This window comes from Haplochromis burtoni, unplaced genomic scaffold, assembly GCF_018398535.1.
Source record: "Haplochromis burtoni strain Fernald_Lab_line unplaced genomic scaffold, NCSU_Asbu1 Contig_1341, whole genome shotgun sequence".
Taxonomy (NCBI): domain Eukaryota; kingdom Metazoa; phylum Chordata; class Actinopteri; order Cichliformes; family Cichlidae; genus Haplochromis; species Haplochromis burtoni.
This window is the reverse complement of record NW_024583702.1, coordinates 8,204-26,218: the sequence shown is the minus strand read 5'-3', so window position 1 is coordinate 26,218 and position 18,015 is coordinate 8,204. Positions and strand designations below refer to the sequence as shown.

The following is an 18,015-nucleotide window of genomic DNA, read 5'->3' as shown; positions in this document are numbered from 1 at the left end:
TGTGGAATAAAATTGAGGCACAGGTGGCCAGAAGGGGACAGAGGGGGGGGAATGCCTCCCCTGCACCCTGGTGACACACCCGCACCCTAAGGCCCTACTTGTGTGGGTGGGTGTTTCTAAGAAACATTTAATTTATTGACAGCAGGATAAATTAGTAAAGCATTCTCATTCTGCAAGCATGCAAAAGAACCTAGTTATGTCTCCCTCCTACCATACTTAAAGATGACTCACCAAGTATGAACATAAGGTTTTCTTCTTAGACTTCAAGATTAGACTGTGTGTTAAACCTGCTTTGTGTTACATGAATAAGATCATTTTTTTGCTTGACTAGAAAACCTCTGTTTTTATTTACGGATAACACATTTTTCTGAATGTGTCAACTGATGATCAAATACTTACAGTATGTTTGATTTCATTCCTGAGGATAACTGCCTCATTTCTCATATCACCTTGGTCTTTCCAGGTTGCCTGGACAACAGCATGATAGAGGCAGTTCTGACCCTCTGAATTTACAGGGATCACGGTGCCATCTGGGCTCAGGATTTCAAAGTGACCACTGCATTGGCTCTGTTCACCCCAGATCGCCTCAATCATGCCTGAGAAGGATCCCTCTGTCCTGTTTAAATTAAAAGATTAGATTAAAGAATTAATTCAGTCAATTAAACATTCAAAAGAAAATAGGAAAACTGTCAGAACTTTTACAAATATACCTGCAATTCACAGCAAACTCTTCTCCAGGCTATTCTAATCCACAACAGCAGTTTGTTAGTGCAAAAACTGTGCTGGATCACATATTTTCTAACTTTGTGTTACTCAAGCCTTTAAAATCCAACAGTATGCAGTATTTTAAAGTGTAATAATGCTAGGAGCTAATGATTTAAACATTTCACTTTTAAACTTTTGAAAAATTGGTGATATACAACAAAGGTCAGTAATGGAGAAAACTTATCTGGTGACAGGAAAATCATTGAATAATTAATTTTCTGTGAATATAGGAGATATTAGTTCATGGATCCTTTAGTTAATTAGTTTCTCCCCAAAAGGAAGGCTATGTTTTGATACTTTGTTTAAAATAAGAGGAAAGAACAGGAAAAAGTACAAACAGAACTGAAGACCATACTTGCTACAATGTCTACATGCTTTGAGCGTGTGGTAATGATTACTAATACCTTTGCCCAATTACATTAAGTTTAGAAGTAGAAATTTATGATGTAAAGAAAGGGGAAAAGGTGGAAGAAGCTTCCAGGCCTCTGGCAAAGGACTCTTGAAGGATAGACCGCCCGCAGAGGTGAGAGGCGAATTCGTTTATATGGCCGTGTCTTTTAGATTCCTTTTTTACAAGGCTGCTCAAAGAATGCCCATTCCCTCATTACCACCCTGTGTATATAAGCCCTGTGTTTTCCAGTGCTCGGTGTCGTGTCGTACCATCAGATCATGCCTGTGTGTTTCTGGTTCTCTGTGTTCATTATTCTGTTCATGTTTTGTTTGGTCACTAGCAATAAAGCTGAGGTTTTTGAGTTTCAAGTTAGTATCTGAGTCCTGCATTTGGATCCACCTCTTCATCCGCCTGCACACAGAGCCCTGACAATATGTCAGAACAAGATCCAGAGGATGATTTAAAAAACGAATTGGATCATGCACATTATGGGTGAATAAAATGAATAATAAATTGAAAGAAGAGTTAATGCCAGTAAAAAGTTTGGACCTACCTTCTTATTTAATGTTTTTTTTTCTTTATTTTTACTATTGTCTACATTGTAGATACAAACTGAAGACTTCAGATATATGAAGACATATTGAATTATGTAGCAAAGAACAAATTGATAAATAACTCTAAATATGTTTTATATTTCAGAACCCTGCAAGTAGCCCCCCTTTGCCTTGTTGACAGTGCTTCAAAACCTCTGCCTTCTTTCATTGAGGATCATGATGTAGTCACCTGACATGGTTTCACCTCACAGGTGTGCCTGTCAGGGTTTATTTGTGGAATTTCTTGCCTTCTTAATGGGGTTGGGACCATCAGTTGTGTTGGGCAGAAGTCAAATGAGCTAAGTAAAGAGAAAAAACAGTCCATTACTTTAAGAACTGAAGGTCAGTCAGTCTGGCAAATTTCCTAAAACTTCGAATGTGTCCCAAAATGCAGTCACAAACACCATGAAGTGCTACGATGAAACTGTCTCACATGAGGACCACCCCAGGAAAGGAAGACCAAGAGTTACCTCTGCTGCTGAGGATACATTCTTCCGAGTCACCAGCCTCAGAAATCATAAGCTAACAGCACCTCTGATTAGAGCCCAGATAAATGCCACACAGAGTTCCAGTTGCAGACACATCTCTACATCAGCGGTTCAGAGAAGACCATGTGAATCAGGCCTTTATGGCTTGAAAGCAACAAACAGAAGATATTTGTTTGGGCCGAGAAACACAAGGAATGGACATTAGAACATCTGTGCTTTGGTCTGATGAGTCCACATTGAAGATCTTTGGTTCCCCCCGGCATGTCTTTCTGCGATGCAGAAAAGGTGAACGATGGTCTCTACATGCATGGTTCCCACTGTGAAGCATGGAGGAGGAGGTGTGATGGTGTGGGGGGGCTTTGCTGGTGACACTGTTGGGGATTCATTCAAAACTGAAGGCACACTGAACCAGCATGGCTACCACAGCAGCCTGCATCAACATGCCATCCCATCATTTATTTTCCAACAACACAATAACCACTAACACACACCCGAGGCTGTGTAAGTGCTGCTTGACCAAGAAGAAGAGTGATGGAGTGCTGCGCCAGATGGCCTGGCCTCCACAGTCATCTGACCTAAAACCAGTGGAGATGGTTTGGGATGAGATGGAGCGCAGAGTGAAGGCAAAAGGACCAACATGTGCTTAGCATCTCTGGGAACTCGTTCAAGACTGTTGGAAAACCATTTCAGGTGACGACCTCATGAAACTCATGGAGAGAATGCCAAGAGTGTGCAAAGCAGTAATTAAAGCAAAGGGTGGCTGTTATGAAGAGTATAAAATATAAAACATGTTTGAAGTTATTTCACACTTTGTTTACTACATAATTCCACATGTGTTCATTTATCGTTTTGATGCCTTCAGTGAGAATCTTCAATGTCAATAGTCATAAAAGTAAAGAAAACCATTAAATAAGAAGGTGTGTCCAAACTTTAGACTGCTAGTGTACATGAATGTTCAAGTAACCCACTATAAGCATTGGAACTTAGCATTAAAATTGCACATTGATTTTAAAGTCTATGCGATTATAACATCTGCCTTGAAATGAATGGTTTAAGTCTCTGTTACAATTGAAATTAGAGGTGAAGTGGAAACTTTATGAGGGTTCTGATGATTTTGAAATAAAACATTTTGATATGTCGTAACAAGATGACTTATACGATTTCAAATAATTAATGTATATCACTTACTGTGTTGGATTTTTTGTCTCCTTCTTCAGTTCGAGGACTATATCACCTGCTGAGTCCTCCTTCCCTGGAAAATAGTCTTCTGAAAGCTTCCTCCCATCATTGTCCACCGTAACCAGTTTGATGTTTCAGACATATGACCTCCATCATGAGCAAAATATGCATGAGTCAAATAAACCATGCTGCTGGTGGTGCTGTTAGAAACATTCTCAGCAGTGTCGATGCCCAACGTTTCTGTGAAAACCACCTTTATAAGCATCATATGAAAAAGGCAATCCAAAGTCCACATGAGTTGTTGTCACAGTCTGAGAAGAGGGACTTGGAGTCTTACATAGAGAAAATTTCTGATGTTAACCACCCTGCTACATCTTTGGACATCCATGTCCTCACCCAAAGTGATGCTTTGGAAGGAAAAGGCCTCAACATAAGAGCTTGAAGCACTTTCTGCAAACCTGTTGATGAGTTCATGTTTAAAGCGTTTCATATCTGACACACTGTGTCTTCCATCCTGGTCATTCCTTTCTTGGGGTAGTTTTTCCATGGATTGCAACAGCTGAGGAACAAAAGTGTTGTTAATGACCTTCTCCGTAGGTATTGAATCCAGTGTTTGCACATTAACTTGTACATTTTCAGCTGATTTTTCCATTAGATCCGACCCTTGATGGCTTCCTGTTTGTTGTGTTACAGCACCACACACTTCTGAAAGTATATTAAGAACCTTAAGAACCATGGTACAATTCATCATCAGGGCAGGAATGACTTCTCTTGTTATCAGATCCACTGACTGAAGCATTTGTTCCTCACACCCTCTGTCAATTCTGAATTCACTGGACCCATTCTCCAGGGCAGTCTTTGGTATTCCTGAGCAAATGAAGTTTGTGAGAACTTCATCCAGCTCATGGTTGGCTTTTATCAGTGAAAACACCTTTTTCTCAAAGACGTCCTTCAGAACCTTTTGGAAAAAAGCATCAGTTTCCCTCTCAACAATATGAGTCAGATCACTGATACATCCTTGCTTCCCCAGTTCCTGAACTGCATACTTTCCCACCTTCAGAAAACACTGTTTTACTGTACAGACAGATGTACTCTTTGCTCTTGTGATCAGATTTTTTGTGCCACTTCGCACTGCACTTCTGGCTTTCTTCAGTCGGCTGAATCCACCAGAGATCAGAGACAATCCAATGGTGATGGCCTTGGAGATTGCCCATTCAGCCCAGTCAAAGCCTCCTTGTATCATTCCTTTGATACCTTCAATCATGTCAGACACCCCTTCACAAGTCAGTCCAAGTCCAAACTGGCTGGCACCACCACATGACAGAGCATAAACAAGAACACCAGCTGCTACTTGAAGGGCACCAAGAACAAAACAAGCAAGGGCATCATAGCAGAACTCGGGCTTCTTTTTAACCTCAAAGACTGTGCTAAGGCCATTTTCACAGAGCATCATCAGCTCGTTGATGGTGATTAAATCTTTATCTTTTGAAAGATGGTACACACTGGAACTCTCTACTTCTGCATCACCTTCGCTGCCATCGAGCTGTGTCAGAGTTGTCACGGCACTTTCAATGTATCCTTTCCAAGATTTGAAGATATTCATCCTGGCTTGCATTTGGATCTGGAGGTTGCTGTTTGTGTGGTGTGAAACAAAGGCACTCATCACTAAAAAATTACAAAACATCATCGTATTTGTTGATTCTGAGAGATAGACATCCACTGCAGTCTTCGCTTCCTCCAATAATTTCTTTCCCTCTTCTATGTAGTCTTCTTTTCTGAGGTTGAGTGTGATGTAAGCTTGATTATAAAGCGCCACAGCACTGTAGAAATGATCGCACTCTGCAGCTTTCTGCCAGTAAGTCTTTGCTCCAAAGTCACATTTAGTTTTGTTCATGCAGTGCAGGTCAGTTCTGCTTGTTGCCTGTTTGATGTAATCATAGAAATTACAGCTAGTCCCCTGCAGAAGGAAGTCACCGGTCTTCTTCAAGTCTTTGGTGAGGTCTTCTCTCAACTTGCTGATATCATCATGTCTGCTGATGTGCTCTTCATGAAGGATGAGCCACAAAGCCCAAGATTCTTTCAAAGCATTCAGTGCAGTCTGATAGTCAAACTTGTTCTGGTGGATCTTAAAATATTCAGGAACATCCTTCAGTTTCACCTTGGACAGGTCACTCCTTTCTTCCACCGTGTAATTCTTGTCAAAGTCACACAGAAATTCACAAAATGTGGAGAAGAGAGCTTCTTTAATTTCAATGTCACACTTATATTTCTCCATGCTGTCTAAATGTCTGAGCTCATACTCCTCTCTGAGCTGTCTCATGGTTTCGATGGAATGGCCTTGGTAAGCTGGTGCAAGATGGCCCTGGTTGAGAACCATCTGGACCATCCCTGGGTTTCCTTTCCGGGCAGTGCGTCCAAAGACCTGTTGCTCCACACGGTGACTTCTAGGAAAGTATGAGAGGAGCACAAAGAGACCTCCACACTCATTTACGTCCTGCTGAACATTAATGTCTGTACCTCGGCCACCGAGGTTAGTAGCAATTATAATGTTTCCCCGGCTAAAGTTCTGTTTCTCGATGTTGTGCTTCTCACTGATTGTGTACATGGTGATCTCACTGGCTTCTCTTTCTGGAAGATCCATTTTTGTCTTCAGCTCATCTGCAGTGTTGACATCTTCACAAATGATCAAAACAACTTGCCCTCTGTCTGCAGCTCTCTGTGCAGTTTCACAGATCACCTGGATCCACTGAGTGCTGCCTCCACTCACCTGAACTGCTGGCAACTCAACAAGCTTCGTATGGCGGTGAGCTGGAATGACATAGCTTGCTGTTTTGTAATGCCGTTCAAGAAATACTTTCTCAGCTTCATCACCCAGTGTCCCAGAAACACCAAAAATGCCTTTTCCACTGAGGTACCTTTTAAAGAAATGGACATTGGACATGTAATTTGTCACATTGGACAGCTGTGAAATGGCCAGCTGGTGCTTCATCTCCAGAAACTGTTGTAGGCCCTCACCCCATCGCTTGTTTTTCTCCAACATCCCACTGGCCTCAAAGTCCACAGGAATTATGGCATCATACTGATGACGGTCAGCATCACTGAAACCACCAGTGTCAGCTTCAGGTGCTTTTTCAATCATGTACTCTCTTCCCAGAGTCATTCTGATGGCTTTTAAGGCATTCTCTGCAAAAAGTGGTAACCGATTCTCAATGTAAGTTTTCAAAAATGAAGGGACGATGATAAATCCCTTACATTCATCCAATGATTTCACAGAACACTGGTCAGAATATTTAATTGTTGATTTTAATTTGTCCACAGCTCCTTGGATGAGGGATTCCTCAGACATGATTTCACAGGTACAGCCATTCTCCAGGAGAAGCAGGCTGACGTCAGGGTCTCCATGAGACCTGTCCGTCCTGTAAAGTTTGGCTTTGTTGTCCATTAGTGAGTAACAATCTACAGACACATTCTTTTCTATTTTTGTCTCAAGTTGTCTCAGAAGCTTACACTGTTTTTCCAGTCCAATGTTGGCCATGATGTTCTCTGTGTATAATATATATATATATCATCAGCCTTTTTTTCTATTTTGTATTCTTACACTCATTAACCGCAATATTATAATGTTGCAAGCAAACTGTATTCTCTTTAACTCTGATCTATATCAAGGAATCTCTTCTCAACACATGTTTTAGACGTGTGTCACATGTGGAAACACAACAATCCCACAATGACACAAAGATTGGTTTGAGGGGCTTCCTGCGTGGAGAGTCAGCTGGTGAAAGGAAGTCCAGTCTGACCTCATTGGGTCAGTATTTCAGCAGAGCACATGGACAAAGTGGACGGTGCTGTCAGTTGGTGTTGGCTCTCTCTGTGGCATCACTTCCTGTTCCAACACACAGTGGTGCTTTTGCTGATCTGTGTAGCAAATGTAATTGAAAACTTATAGATAACTTCTTGTTTCCTCCTGTGATCTTTGTTACTCCCCTCGAGTTTTAATAAAGCTCAGCTTGTTACTCAGACACAGCCTTGACACACTGCAGGACTAACAATGATTTCATCAGATCAAACATTCATACAAACTTTCTGTGGACGATCAGTAAGAAAGTCTCTGATGCAGTGAATAATGAATCACTGCAATAACATGTGTGTCCTCGTTGTTTTAAATCAACAAATAAACGTCTTGCCTGAGCATCTGTGTGTGTCAGTGATGTGCAGCTGTATTAGCTGACAGCAGCGCTGCATCTTCTGGCTCCTTCGTGACTTACAAGCAAAGCTGTGACGGTGAAGAAGAGTTGCAGTCCTACACGCCTCTCTGCAGCTCGTCGAGCCCGGAGGCCAGTACGTGTACGTGGACCCAAAAGTGCGTTTTTATAACGTTTACACGTGAAGGCATTTAAAAACAAACACAAGAAATTTAAAGACACAGGCAGCCAGTGAGGCCAGCACAGGGCTGCTGAGCACCCTGAGTGGCTGTGAGTGAGGCTGGCAGGACCTGTAACATCCAGCAGGCTCTGATGGTTCTAACAGGATATTATGGTGGACGTGTCTGTGAAGTTCTCAGTCGTCCAGGTCAGCGTTAGAAACACCTGCTGAGTTCAAACCTGAACGACTGAATAAAGAAGTGAAAGCAGCACATTCAGCTCTGTGTTTGACTCAGAAAGAGGACGTCACTTTGATTCAAGTCCTTCTGCCAGCAGCCGTCACGTCTCTGATAATAATGTGTCTGATTTTATCAGAGGGGGCACCTGCCGTTCAGGGAACGTTTGATATGAACTGGGTCCTGTCGTGCTGTTGTTGGTATGTGGAGCTGGTAGCAGGAGAGCTGCAGCTGTGTTAGAACAACAACTGTGTGTGTAAATAAAGTTAATGCTTAAAAGCAGGGTCACCAACCACAGGCTTATGCCTGAAATTTCCCGAGATGATGTGTCCTCCCCCCACCACCCTCTCCTCAAAACCTGAACAAAACTCAGGGCTCCAAAGCAGTGGCGTGTCCAGTGGGGTGGCCTGGGGGGGGCACAGGCCACCACCCCGCCCCAACCAGACTGGCCTCCCCAGGTGCCACCCCGAAGCTAAAACAATAAAAGTCAATGAAATATCAAATGTACGATTATGTTTTCACAGTGAAGCTCAGATATCCGAGTGTAAGTGAATGCATCATCGGCTTCTACACTATGAGCATCATGTTAGCAAAGGTAGGAGAGCCAAGCATGAAAGAGGCACCGCAGAAAACAGTTTTTCAGCGAAAGATTAACAGGTTAACATGGCTGGACTGGCCATTTGCCCGGTGTGCTGATGACTTTTTTTTGTAACGGCATGAACAATGAGAGGTGGTGGATTGGCCAGATGCAGGTCGATGTGTAAAAATAACTCAGTTGTTTGGTGGTGGCTATGGCGGGGCTTCCACAGAGGCCAGCAGGTGGATGAGGGAAGGGGAGGCAGGAGGAGAGACCCGAGGCAGCCGCCAGTCCGAGTGTCAGGTGAACTTCAGGTAAGAAGTTATGAGCTGCAGTCTATCTGGGTCAGATATAAACCAAGTTTAGTTTATTTTGGTTGTGCTGACTTTTTACAGTCAGTTACAATAACTCGTACTGCGTGCTAGCTAGCATGACAGAGTTTCTATACAGCTGTGGGTGCTATGATGTTACTGATAGTGAACTTTAATTTATTCATAAGGTTAGTTAGTAGAGTTGCCAACGGCTCCTTAAAAAGACGTTATCGTCTCGTATTCAGAGAAAATATTACACGTTTCGTATTGAGTTGAGAAGAGACGCAGTTTAGCTAGTATGAAAAAGACACAAAGCTGGAGTTATTCTGTGTTTACGCTGCACAGCTGCCTCTTCTTCTCTCATTCTCCCCCCTCCCTCTCCTGTTTCTACTTCAATCATGAAACTGATCAATGATCAGCTGATCGGCTCTCTTGTTTGTTTATCGCCCACTTTGTGCCAGAAAGAGGAAACCAGCGGATAAACAACAGCAGCACGTTTAAGCTTGATCAGCTGTTGTTAGAATGTATTTAATATTAATTTCTAGTAGGTTTTATTCAAATGTTAGTCTTTTCAGTTGTTTCCCCACTTTTTCCTGTTTCAAAATCAAAATCAAACACCAGTTTGTAAGAAGATTATCTTCTGTTTTTAATAAGCAGATGAAGTTTTGCATTGGCTAATTTGACAATTGTATGTTAAAAATGTTCATATTTTAATATTCAAAACTGTTTTTGCCTAAAACATATGTGCACTATATATCAGTAAAAATACTATGCAAATACTGCTGTCCTTGAATGCTGAATAAACACTGACTGATTGTATCTCTTGTACTTTATCAACGCAGTATCTAAAAACTTTGCACCGTAGTGGTTAAAATCTCATTCTAATAAGAGTTAAAAGCACATTTGGTTATTAGGTTTGCAGGGTTATTGAATTATGGTGAACGGTTGGTAGAATTGTTTTTAACATTATCTGCCAATTACATCTGCCACCCTTCTCCAAATCTGTGCCCCTACCTGGCCCCCCCAACAAACATTTTCTAGACACGCCACTGCTCCAAAGCCTCTCTGAACCTCCCAGATGAGGAGCATGCGTCATCTGTTTAAGACTTCAGAGAATTCATTAAAAGGATGCCAGAACATCTCACTATACGTGCAGAACCAGATACTCCAGATGTTTGTCACAGGTGTGTTTGGCAGCACATGTGAAGAGTCGTTCATTTGCACATTAGCTTGGTAACAAACTAAATACCAAAGCAACACGGTCATCTGTAAGCTTTTTAAGGCTCAAAATGTGGTGTTAGTGTCAGGGTTACAGTTAGGTTATTGTTAGGTATAAAAGAAAGTTTCATTTAATTGACTTTATAAAAGTTTTTATTGCACGGTCCTCGGGGCCGCTGGACCGTCCAGATTTCTCCTTTGAACTTCCTGTTGAACTTATCTGCTCCTCTTCTCCTCTTCCTCCATGGTCCTCTCCTCATGTACTGTATCCGATCCCTGTGACTGACGAGTTCTTGTATTAAATGAATGTGAAATATTCAGCTTCTGAGCTTTGCGGGAAGAGTGGGAGATATAAATTAATCTGAAAAACAATATATAATAAAAATGCCAATAAATTAACTAAAAACTTAACTAAGCACATTATATTAAAACCAGAGTGGCAGACAGATTCCTCATTAACATCTGGAGGGGATTTGGCCTCCACGAGACACTGAGTGCTTTTTGTGCTCCTAAGATAAACTGTGAGGTCATTCATTGTTAGCAATCAAATAGCCACACAAATCTTTGTTAGTTTTAAAAGTGACACACATATTTACAGTCTCTGAAGTGTACATGCAGTCAGTGTCAGAGGAAGCTGTGTGGTCCATCCGATGTTAATATAATATTTATTTTTTATTTTTGATCAAATGTTAAAACTATAAAATAAATTAAAACCTTTATTTCCACCACTGAAAATACCTGATTGTTTTTCTGGTGACAAATGATTACAGTTTGTTTGAATGAGAAGGACAAACACTGCTCCTTCTCAATACCTAATGCCACCTGTTGTTTAGGCACCACTGAACCACCACAGGTTTACATGTGGTGTTAAAATCTCCCAAGCTCTATACTATCTTCCCTCCTTCGTACACCTGTATGTAAAAAATAAAATAGCCCTGTGTTTCTCTGTGTCAGTGTTGGGACGCCCCTCATGCTGTGTGTCTGGTCCTGTGTGTTTGTGTTAGATGTTGCCCAGTTTAGGTTTTGTGAGGTTTTTCTGTCCAGCAATAAAGCTGCTTTTTTGCTCCCAGTTGAGTCTGCATTTGGGTCCTTTTCCTGCCTGCACACAGCCGTCACATGACACAATCTGTTCTGTGTGAACATCGTCAACAACGAGTGATGCTGTTAGACCTGTTTTATTGGCCTGACGGTGGGATGTCTGTGTGTTTCTGAGAAGCTGAACACAAGATTTTTGTTTTACTTTTTGCAGAATAAGTGTTTTAAAACACAAAGTCCAGAGTTCACCCAAAGAACACTGCTCACTGACAGTACGTGTCATTGTTGTCAGAGTGTTGGAGGAGAAACCGACTAACTCTGCAGAAACATGGTGGACACAGGTGATAATGACACATTAAAGAAGAGAACTGACTAACACAATATGGCTGTGATGAGCATCAGGTGAGGTCGACTGCAGAAAAATGTGCATTTGTTGTACTTTGAGACGGGATTTTAATGAAAACCACTGGTGTGCCCTAACATAACCCGCAGTAACACTGATAAAACCGACTTTGTGTTGAAGCACACAGCCGGCTGTATTTCAGACAAAGTTCCCAGAATTCATGCTTTAAAATACAAATTTCTGTGGATGAATTTGAAGTGATTACAACATAATGCTGTGCAGATGTGACCCAGCACCTGCTTTTCCCTGTGTGGATGTCTGTGTGGCACTGAATTTAAATCAGTCACACAGTCAGCCAAAAGCTGAAGCTCTGTTAGCACCTCGTGCTGTGAACAAGCATAAGAACGACATTCTGAACAGCAGATCTAGAGTTTTATGGTGTGACGAACGCCTCTCTCTAACATTTCTCATTTATAGCAGCTGTTCATCATCTGCCTCCCTCCTGCTTCTGTGTGTGTGTGTGTGTGTGTGTGCACATGTTTACATGTCTCTGTGGGGACCAACAGCCCTTATGGGGACATTTTTGAGACTCAAATTCTGTTTTAGGGTCAGAGTTACAGTTGGGCTATGGTTAGGAATTTAAAACAGCATGACTCAGTTTACCTGGTTTCTCATTGAATTTGTTCTGACTCTAAGTCGGCTGTGCTGTAAACTTTAGGAATGAATCTAAAAAGGAGAAACAACCAATTTCAAACACGTCTCTCTGTCTGTCTCAGCAGAAGAGTAATTTATCATTTTTGTTTTTATCCTTTTCCAAAGGGAGACTATATTCTCAGACCATGAAATTGTTAGAATATCACCTCCAATGAAACAATTCCACCTCTCAATCAGAGTTTCTCACTTATCTACAGTCACACATAACATGTGAGGGGAGCTTGTATTGCCTGGATTTATTATCCTTCAAACTTGTCTCTGTATATAGTAATTATATTTGATGCCATGTGTTATAAGTTTGTATTAAAATACAACTTTATGGAAGATTTATTAGAGGCCTGTTTTTTGGGGGTGGGGCTTTATTGTCCAGTTGTTAACAAAGGAGCATTGACACATTGTTCCTCCTAACTCCTTGTCGTCACTCGTGTAGAACCCCACCGATGGGCCGGAACAGGCCTTCAATCGGTGACAAAAATAATCCAAGGTCTCTATTTGCTGAAATACAGTCATAACAAAGAAAGTCCCTACAAAAACCCCAGAAAATTTGCAGTGTGTCTGTGGCGAGGCGTGGTCGACGGTGTGGCTGCAGGGTAGGCAAACGCACCTGCAGGTCAAAAAGACTGAACTGGGTCCTGTCATGTTGTTGTTGCTATGTGGAGCTGGTAGCTGGAGAGCTGCAGCTGTGTGTTAGAACAACAACTGTGCGTGTAAATAAAGTTAATGCTGAACAGCATGAGCCTGTGGTTGGAGATTTTCCCGAGATGATGTGTCCTCCCCACTGTCCTCCCCCCACCACCCTCTCCTCAAAACCTGAACAAAACTCAGGGCTCCAAAGCCTCTCTGAACCTCCCAGATGAGGAGCATGCGTCATCTGTTTAAGACTTCAGAGAATTCCTTAAAGGATGCCAGAACATCTCACTATACGTGCAGAACCAGATACTCCAGATGTTTGTCACAGGTGTGTTTGGCAGCACATGTGAAGAGTCGTTCATTTGCACATTAGCTTGGTAACAAACTAAATACCAAAGCAACACGGTCATCTGTAAGCTCATCCATCTGTTATGTTACCCAGTCAGTCCACTTTGAAGAATATTATTAATCTCTAGCTTAATCGTGGCTGTTTTCCTTTACAAAGACCTGTGTGTCCACAAACTCTGCCTACCTCCCTCTAGAAGTGGCTGTTGTTGAGTAACCTGGACGTCTCCTCGTCACACTTTGTGTTTTGCTTCAAAACCAGCACAAAACCCATGAGAGCAAAGCTGTGGGAGCTCTGGTGGACCTGCTCAGTGTGTCCTTTGGTGTGTGATGCTGGGTGCCGGCAGTGGGTCTGGGTCAGTGTTGAACTTCCATGAACGAGTGCCGTGGTCAGTGCTTTCTACTCTGTCTTGGTACAAAACTGACATTTGATGACATTACAGCAAACTAAATATGGCTTTTTGAGCACCTTCCTGCTTTGAGTAGCACTTTCTAGAGCAGAGGTCTCAAACTCGCAGCCCCGTCACTCCTACTGGTGGCTTGTATATTGGCGTGAAGAAATATAAAGCAGTTTTGTTTGTTGTTGAGTGCGACGTTAAAATATGTTCTTTAAATGATTTAGTATGAACAGAGAGTGCAGACATTGCAGAGCAAAAACAAAAAGGAAACCTGTCTGAGGGCTTCCTGATAGAAACAAATAAAATGTGTCGCCAGCTGCTGCACCCGTAACAGACCAAAACAAAGATACGACACCTGGGACGGACACCCAGCAGGAGATGGAGGGAGACCCTGGGGACAATCCAGCCCCCACATCCCAGGGAGGGGCTGAAGTGTCCAGAGGGGAGAGGTGACCATGTCCCACTGGGGCCAAGGGCCAGCCAGCCCCTGATCCACCCACCCACTAGTGACCCACACAAAGACATAAAGACCCATGTACACACACTGCTCTCCTGTGGTGTTAATTTAACAGGATTATTTGTGACCTACAAAGTGTCATGTTTGCCCCAAAGTGTGCGTAACAAATCCCAAAAACATGACGGCAGTAACAAACTGATCAGGGCTGATTGCAGCCTGCTGTGTGGGGACTTTACCTGCTACTGCAGGGTCTACCTTACAGCATAAAGCAGCACCAGCTGACTGTTGCTGTGATTGAAAAACCTGCTCCAACTTTCAGTGCCTCGAGCTGCAGTCCAAACAGCACAAAGACCAACGAGTCTGACCGGATTCTTTGGTGGGGCCCTGATGACTTCTAGAAACAGGTGGAGCTGAACATACATCTGACTTATTTAAAGTCTACGGTGAGCTGAAACAGCTGCAGTTAACCATGGCTCTGCAGCAGTTTGTGTGCTGCGTCACTGTGCTGATCATTTTCTTCTGCAAAGGTGAGAAACTGTTTGAATTTCCTTCCTCTCATTGCTGAGGTTTGATCAGGGCTGGAAGAAGAACGAGATTAATTACAGGTACGAATGTTTCTAAACGAAATGTTGCTGCTGGATACAAGGAAGGAGTCCATTTAGCATTAATGTCATTCAGCATCGTATTTAATATGATGATGTCATGAAGTCAGTGGACGTCTTCACTCTTTATTTGATATCAACAGCTTCTTTTACAGACGTGTTGTCGCGTTCGTTAGTTTACTTTGTTGTGTTGGATTTCTAACAGTTGATGATATTCAGCAGAGAGTAACTTTATATTACAGTTACTGATGTTTGAGTAAACTGAGAACATGTATTTGATGAGGAACACTGAGGCAAAGCTTTGATGCCAGAGTAACGACACAGGCGACTCTGACCTTCATCAAGGTTGTACCTGCAGCCAGCTTTAAAGTGTTGTGTTTAGTGTGATCGGTTCTTCGAGTTGAAGAAAACCATCACTGCTCACTTTCACAGGTTTGTCTGTGTTTCTCATTTTCAGGTTGTGACTCACAGCAGCCCGGTAAGCATCCAAAGACCTTTAACCCGTCTTCCTTCTGTCAGCTGGACAGCAATGAGCACATAGAAAACTGAAATGATTTTTGTTCTGACACAGAGGAGGGACGTCTGTGGATCACATGTAAAGCACAGTCTGATGTTAGAGTAACTTCCACATGAATGTCAGAGCTCAGGATCTCCCAGCAGAGCGTTGATCAGTGTTTTCTCTCTCAGTGGTTTTAATGTTCAGCTGTGCTCTCTCTGCTTTGTCAGCATGTGGCAGCAGGGCTGTGAACAGCAGCAGCATCACAGGAGATGGTGTCGCTGCAGCAGGAAGTTGGCCCTGGTTCGCTTATATAAGAGTTGATGGAGGGCCTCGGAAGATTAATGTTGGTCTTGGAGAGCTGCCTACCAGTTTTGGGTTTGGAGGGTCTCTGATCAACGACCAGTGGGTGCTGACAGCTGCATCCAGCATGTCACTGTGAGTCAGTGCTGCCAGTTTACACTTTGTTGAATATGATGATGAAGGTGAAGTGTAGCATTCATGTGCACTAGAGACATTTTTAATATTTCCTCACTTCTTCTAACATTTAAAAACAGCAGCTGCTGCCCAAAGTGCTGAACTGCAAAGTTGTCTGCACAACAATCAAACCAGACGCCACATTAGTTTAATCTAAACTATAAAGTCACTTCATAGATGTCCTTGTATTTGAGAAGCATTGATTTTTCTGTCCACTGATGACAGAAGATGGTTAGCTTAGCATAAAGCTGCTGCTATTACAAACAACTACACCCCTCTGTGAGGCTCGTTAATGAACACATGCTGGGAAACTGAGACTGGAGAGAAAAGTGAGGAAAAGTCACAGTCATGTGTTTTGTTTGTGTGCAGTGTGATCAGCTGACCTCACTGCTCAGTTCAACAACATGCAAACAGATGTTACATGAGCTCTGTGGCTGATATCCACACCCTGCACTCTGTAATGCTGGCATTCAAAGAGACCTTCAGGATGAGCAGAAGTTGACTTTGATGTCTGATAATATTTTGTGTCTTCCTGGTGAATACTCCAGCTGTACACTCACCCACAGAGACACAAACTGCACAGTTTGTGTGTTTGCTGAAGGTTGTTGAGCTCGCTCCTCTTCTCAAACACTAGATCTACATGCAGCACCTGAAACATGAACGCACTCAGTGTGGATGAATCTGGCCATCAGTGTTAATTACTTATTTATGTAACGAGCCAGCAGGTTCAACCACCTGTGCACGCACACACACAGAAACACACACACAACAAAGGCCTGAAAGGAAAAAGGAAACTCGTGGCATCGACTGCTTTGCCCTGTGCTGATGATCAGCATGAGGCACAATAAAAATATCTGTTGTGTGTGAAGGAATTTCAGTAGCAGGGTGGTCTATCTGGGCCGCAACAGCCGCTCAGGTCCAAACCCAAATGAAGTGAATCGCACAGTGGTAAACATCACCTGCCATCCTGGATTCAACTCGTCGACTCGTGAGAACGACATTTGTCTTCTGAAGCTGTCGGCTCCTGTCAATTTCACAGACTACATTCAGCCGATCTGCTTAGCCTCACAAAACAGCACCTTCAACAATGAGACCAGCAGCTGGGCCATCGGCTTTAATGGTAAATCATAAAATGTTTATTGTACTTTACAGCATTGTGTTGGAGTCTTTAGAAAAGCCTGATGTTTAAATTCTCTCCAAATAGAAAATAACCTGCAGGAGGCAAACGTACCAATAGTGGGAAACAATGAGTGCAAAGCCAGCTATCCACGGGTCCCAGACAGCATCATCTGTACTGGAGAGACAGGTTCATGTTTGGTGAGCACAAGTTTATTTCTTATAATCTGTTGCTGACAGTCACTGAGATAATCTCACCTTTAGTCACACTTGGTTTGCTTGTTTTGCTGTAATGGACCATAAATATTAATATTCATGTTTATCAAAGGTTGTTTTTTCTAAAGCCTCTAATTTATTTGATGAAACTGATTCCTTTAAACGAGCTGCCTGAAACTTTCTGTCTGTGGAATCGTCACTTTCATTGCACCAAAGCAGCTGAAGTGGATTCACAGTGGTTCATGTTTCCTAAGTGGACAGATTGATATCCATGAAGTGTTGCTGACTGTGTTATACTGGGACGATCAATTTATTTATTACTTAATTTATTTCAGCAGTTTGTAACAAAACTACCAACAAAGTTCAAACTTTAGTGGGTGACAAAGGTCGACCTCTAACAGTTACACATCTGTCCTGATAACTTTCATCACTGTCTTTCCACAGTTTAGTGTTGGGGCACCACTGATGACTCAGAGTGGATCCGTCTGGCTCCAGAGTGGACTTCTCATTGCTCCTGGATGCTCTGAGTCTGTACGTCCTTCAACCTACACTCCTGTGTCCCAGTATCAGACATGGATCAGCGACACAGTTACAGCGACACCACCAGGCTTTGTTACCTTCCCCTCCCCAGACAGTTCATTACAAACCACTGCTCCTCCCACCGCTCCTCCCACTGCTCCTCCCACTTCCCCTCCCACTGCTTCTCCCACTTCCCCTCCCACTGCCCCTCCCACTTCCCCGACATGTGTGGCTGTGTTTTGCAGTGGTGAAAACCTGATCCACTTCACTCACTTCACCTCACTGTGTGTTCTCGTTGTGTTGCTCCATGTGTTTGCTGCAACTGTTGGAAACTAGATCAACACATTTACTCAAGTACAAACATGAAGAACTTTACCTGACATGTTACTTTATAACTTTAGGAACCTTTGATTTCACCGTATTTATGCACATCAGGAGGGTTTTCTTATTAGCACAGTTATTATTTTTATGTGATTATTTTCTCTACACATCTGTCTGTATTTGCTTTACTGTCATTATGAAATGAAGCCTTCTTACATAATTCTGAG

The 18,015-nt window shown here is 42.6% G+C and overlaps 1 protein-coding gene and 1 long non-coding RNA gene across 2 annotated transcripts in view; one reads left to right on the top strand and one right to left on the bottom strand.

The window, feature by feature from the left end:
• LOC121813259 overlaps window positions 1–841 on the bottom strand; it is an 18,119-nt gene extending 17,278 nt beyond the window's left edge. Inside the window, exons 1-2 of the long non-coding RNA XR_006053606.1 lie at window positions 711–841; window positions 400–616 (exon numbers count right to left, since the gene is read on the bottom strand). This is a non-coding gene — a long non-coding RNA (uncharacterized LOC121813259). The remainder of the gene's footprint in view (window positions 1–399; window positions 617–710) is intronic.
• A 13,319-nt stretch (window positions 842–14,160) lies between these two features.
• On the top strand, window positions 14,161–18,009 carry LOC102288991 (chymotrypsin-like protease CTRL-1). Its single transcript, XM_005952114.3, has 6 exons — window positions 14,161–14,568; window positions 15,101–15,121; window positions 15,370–15,577; window positions 16,486–16,736; window positions 16,821–16,933; window positions 17,393–18,009. The coding sequence occupies exons 1-6, from the start codon at window positions 14,511–14,513 to the stop codon at window positions 17,801–17,803; spliced, it is 1,062 nt and encodes a 353-aa protein (XP_005952176.1). The 5' UTR covers window positions 14,161–14,510; the 3' UTR covers window positions 17,804–18,009.
• Window positions 18,010–18,015: the final 6 nt, after the last annotated feature.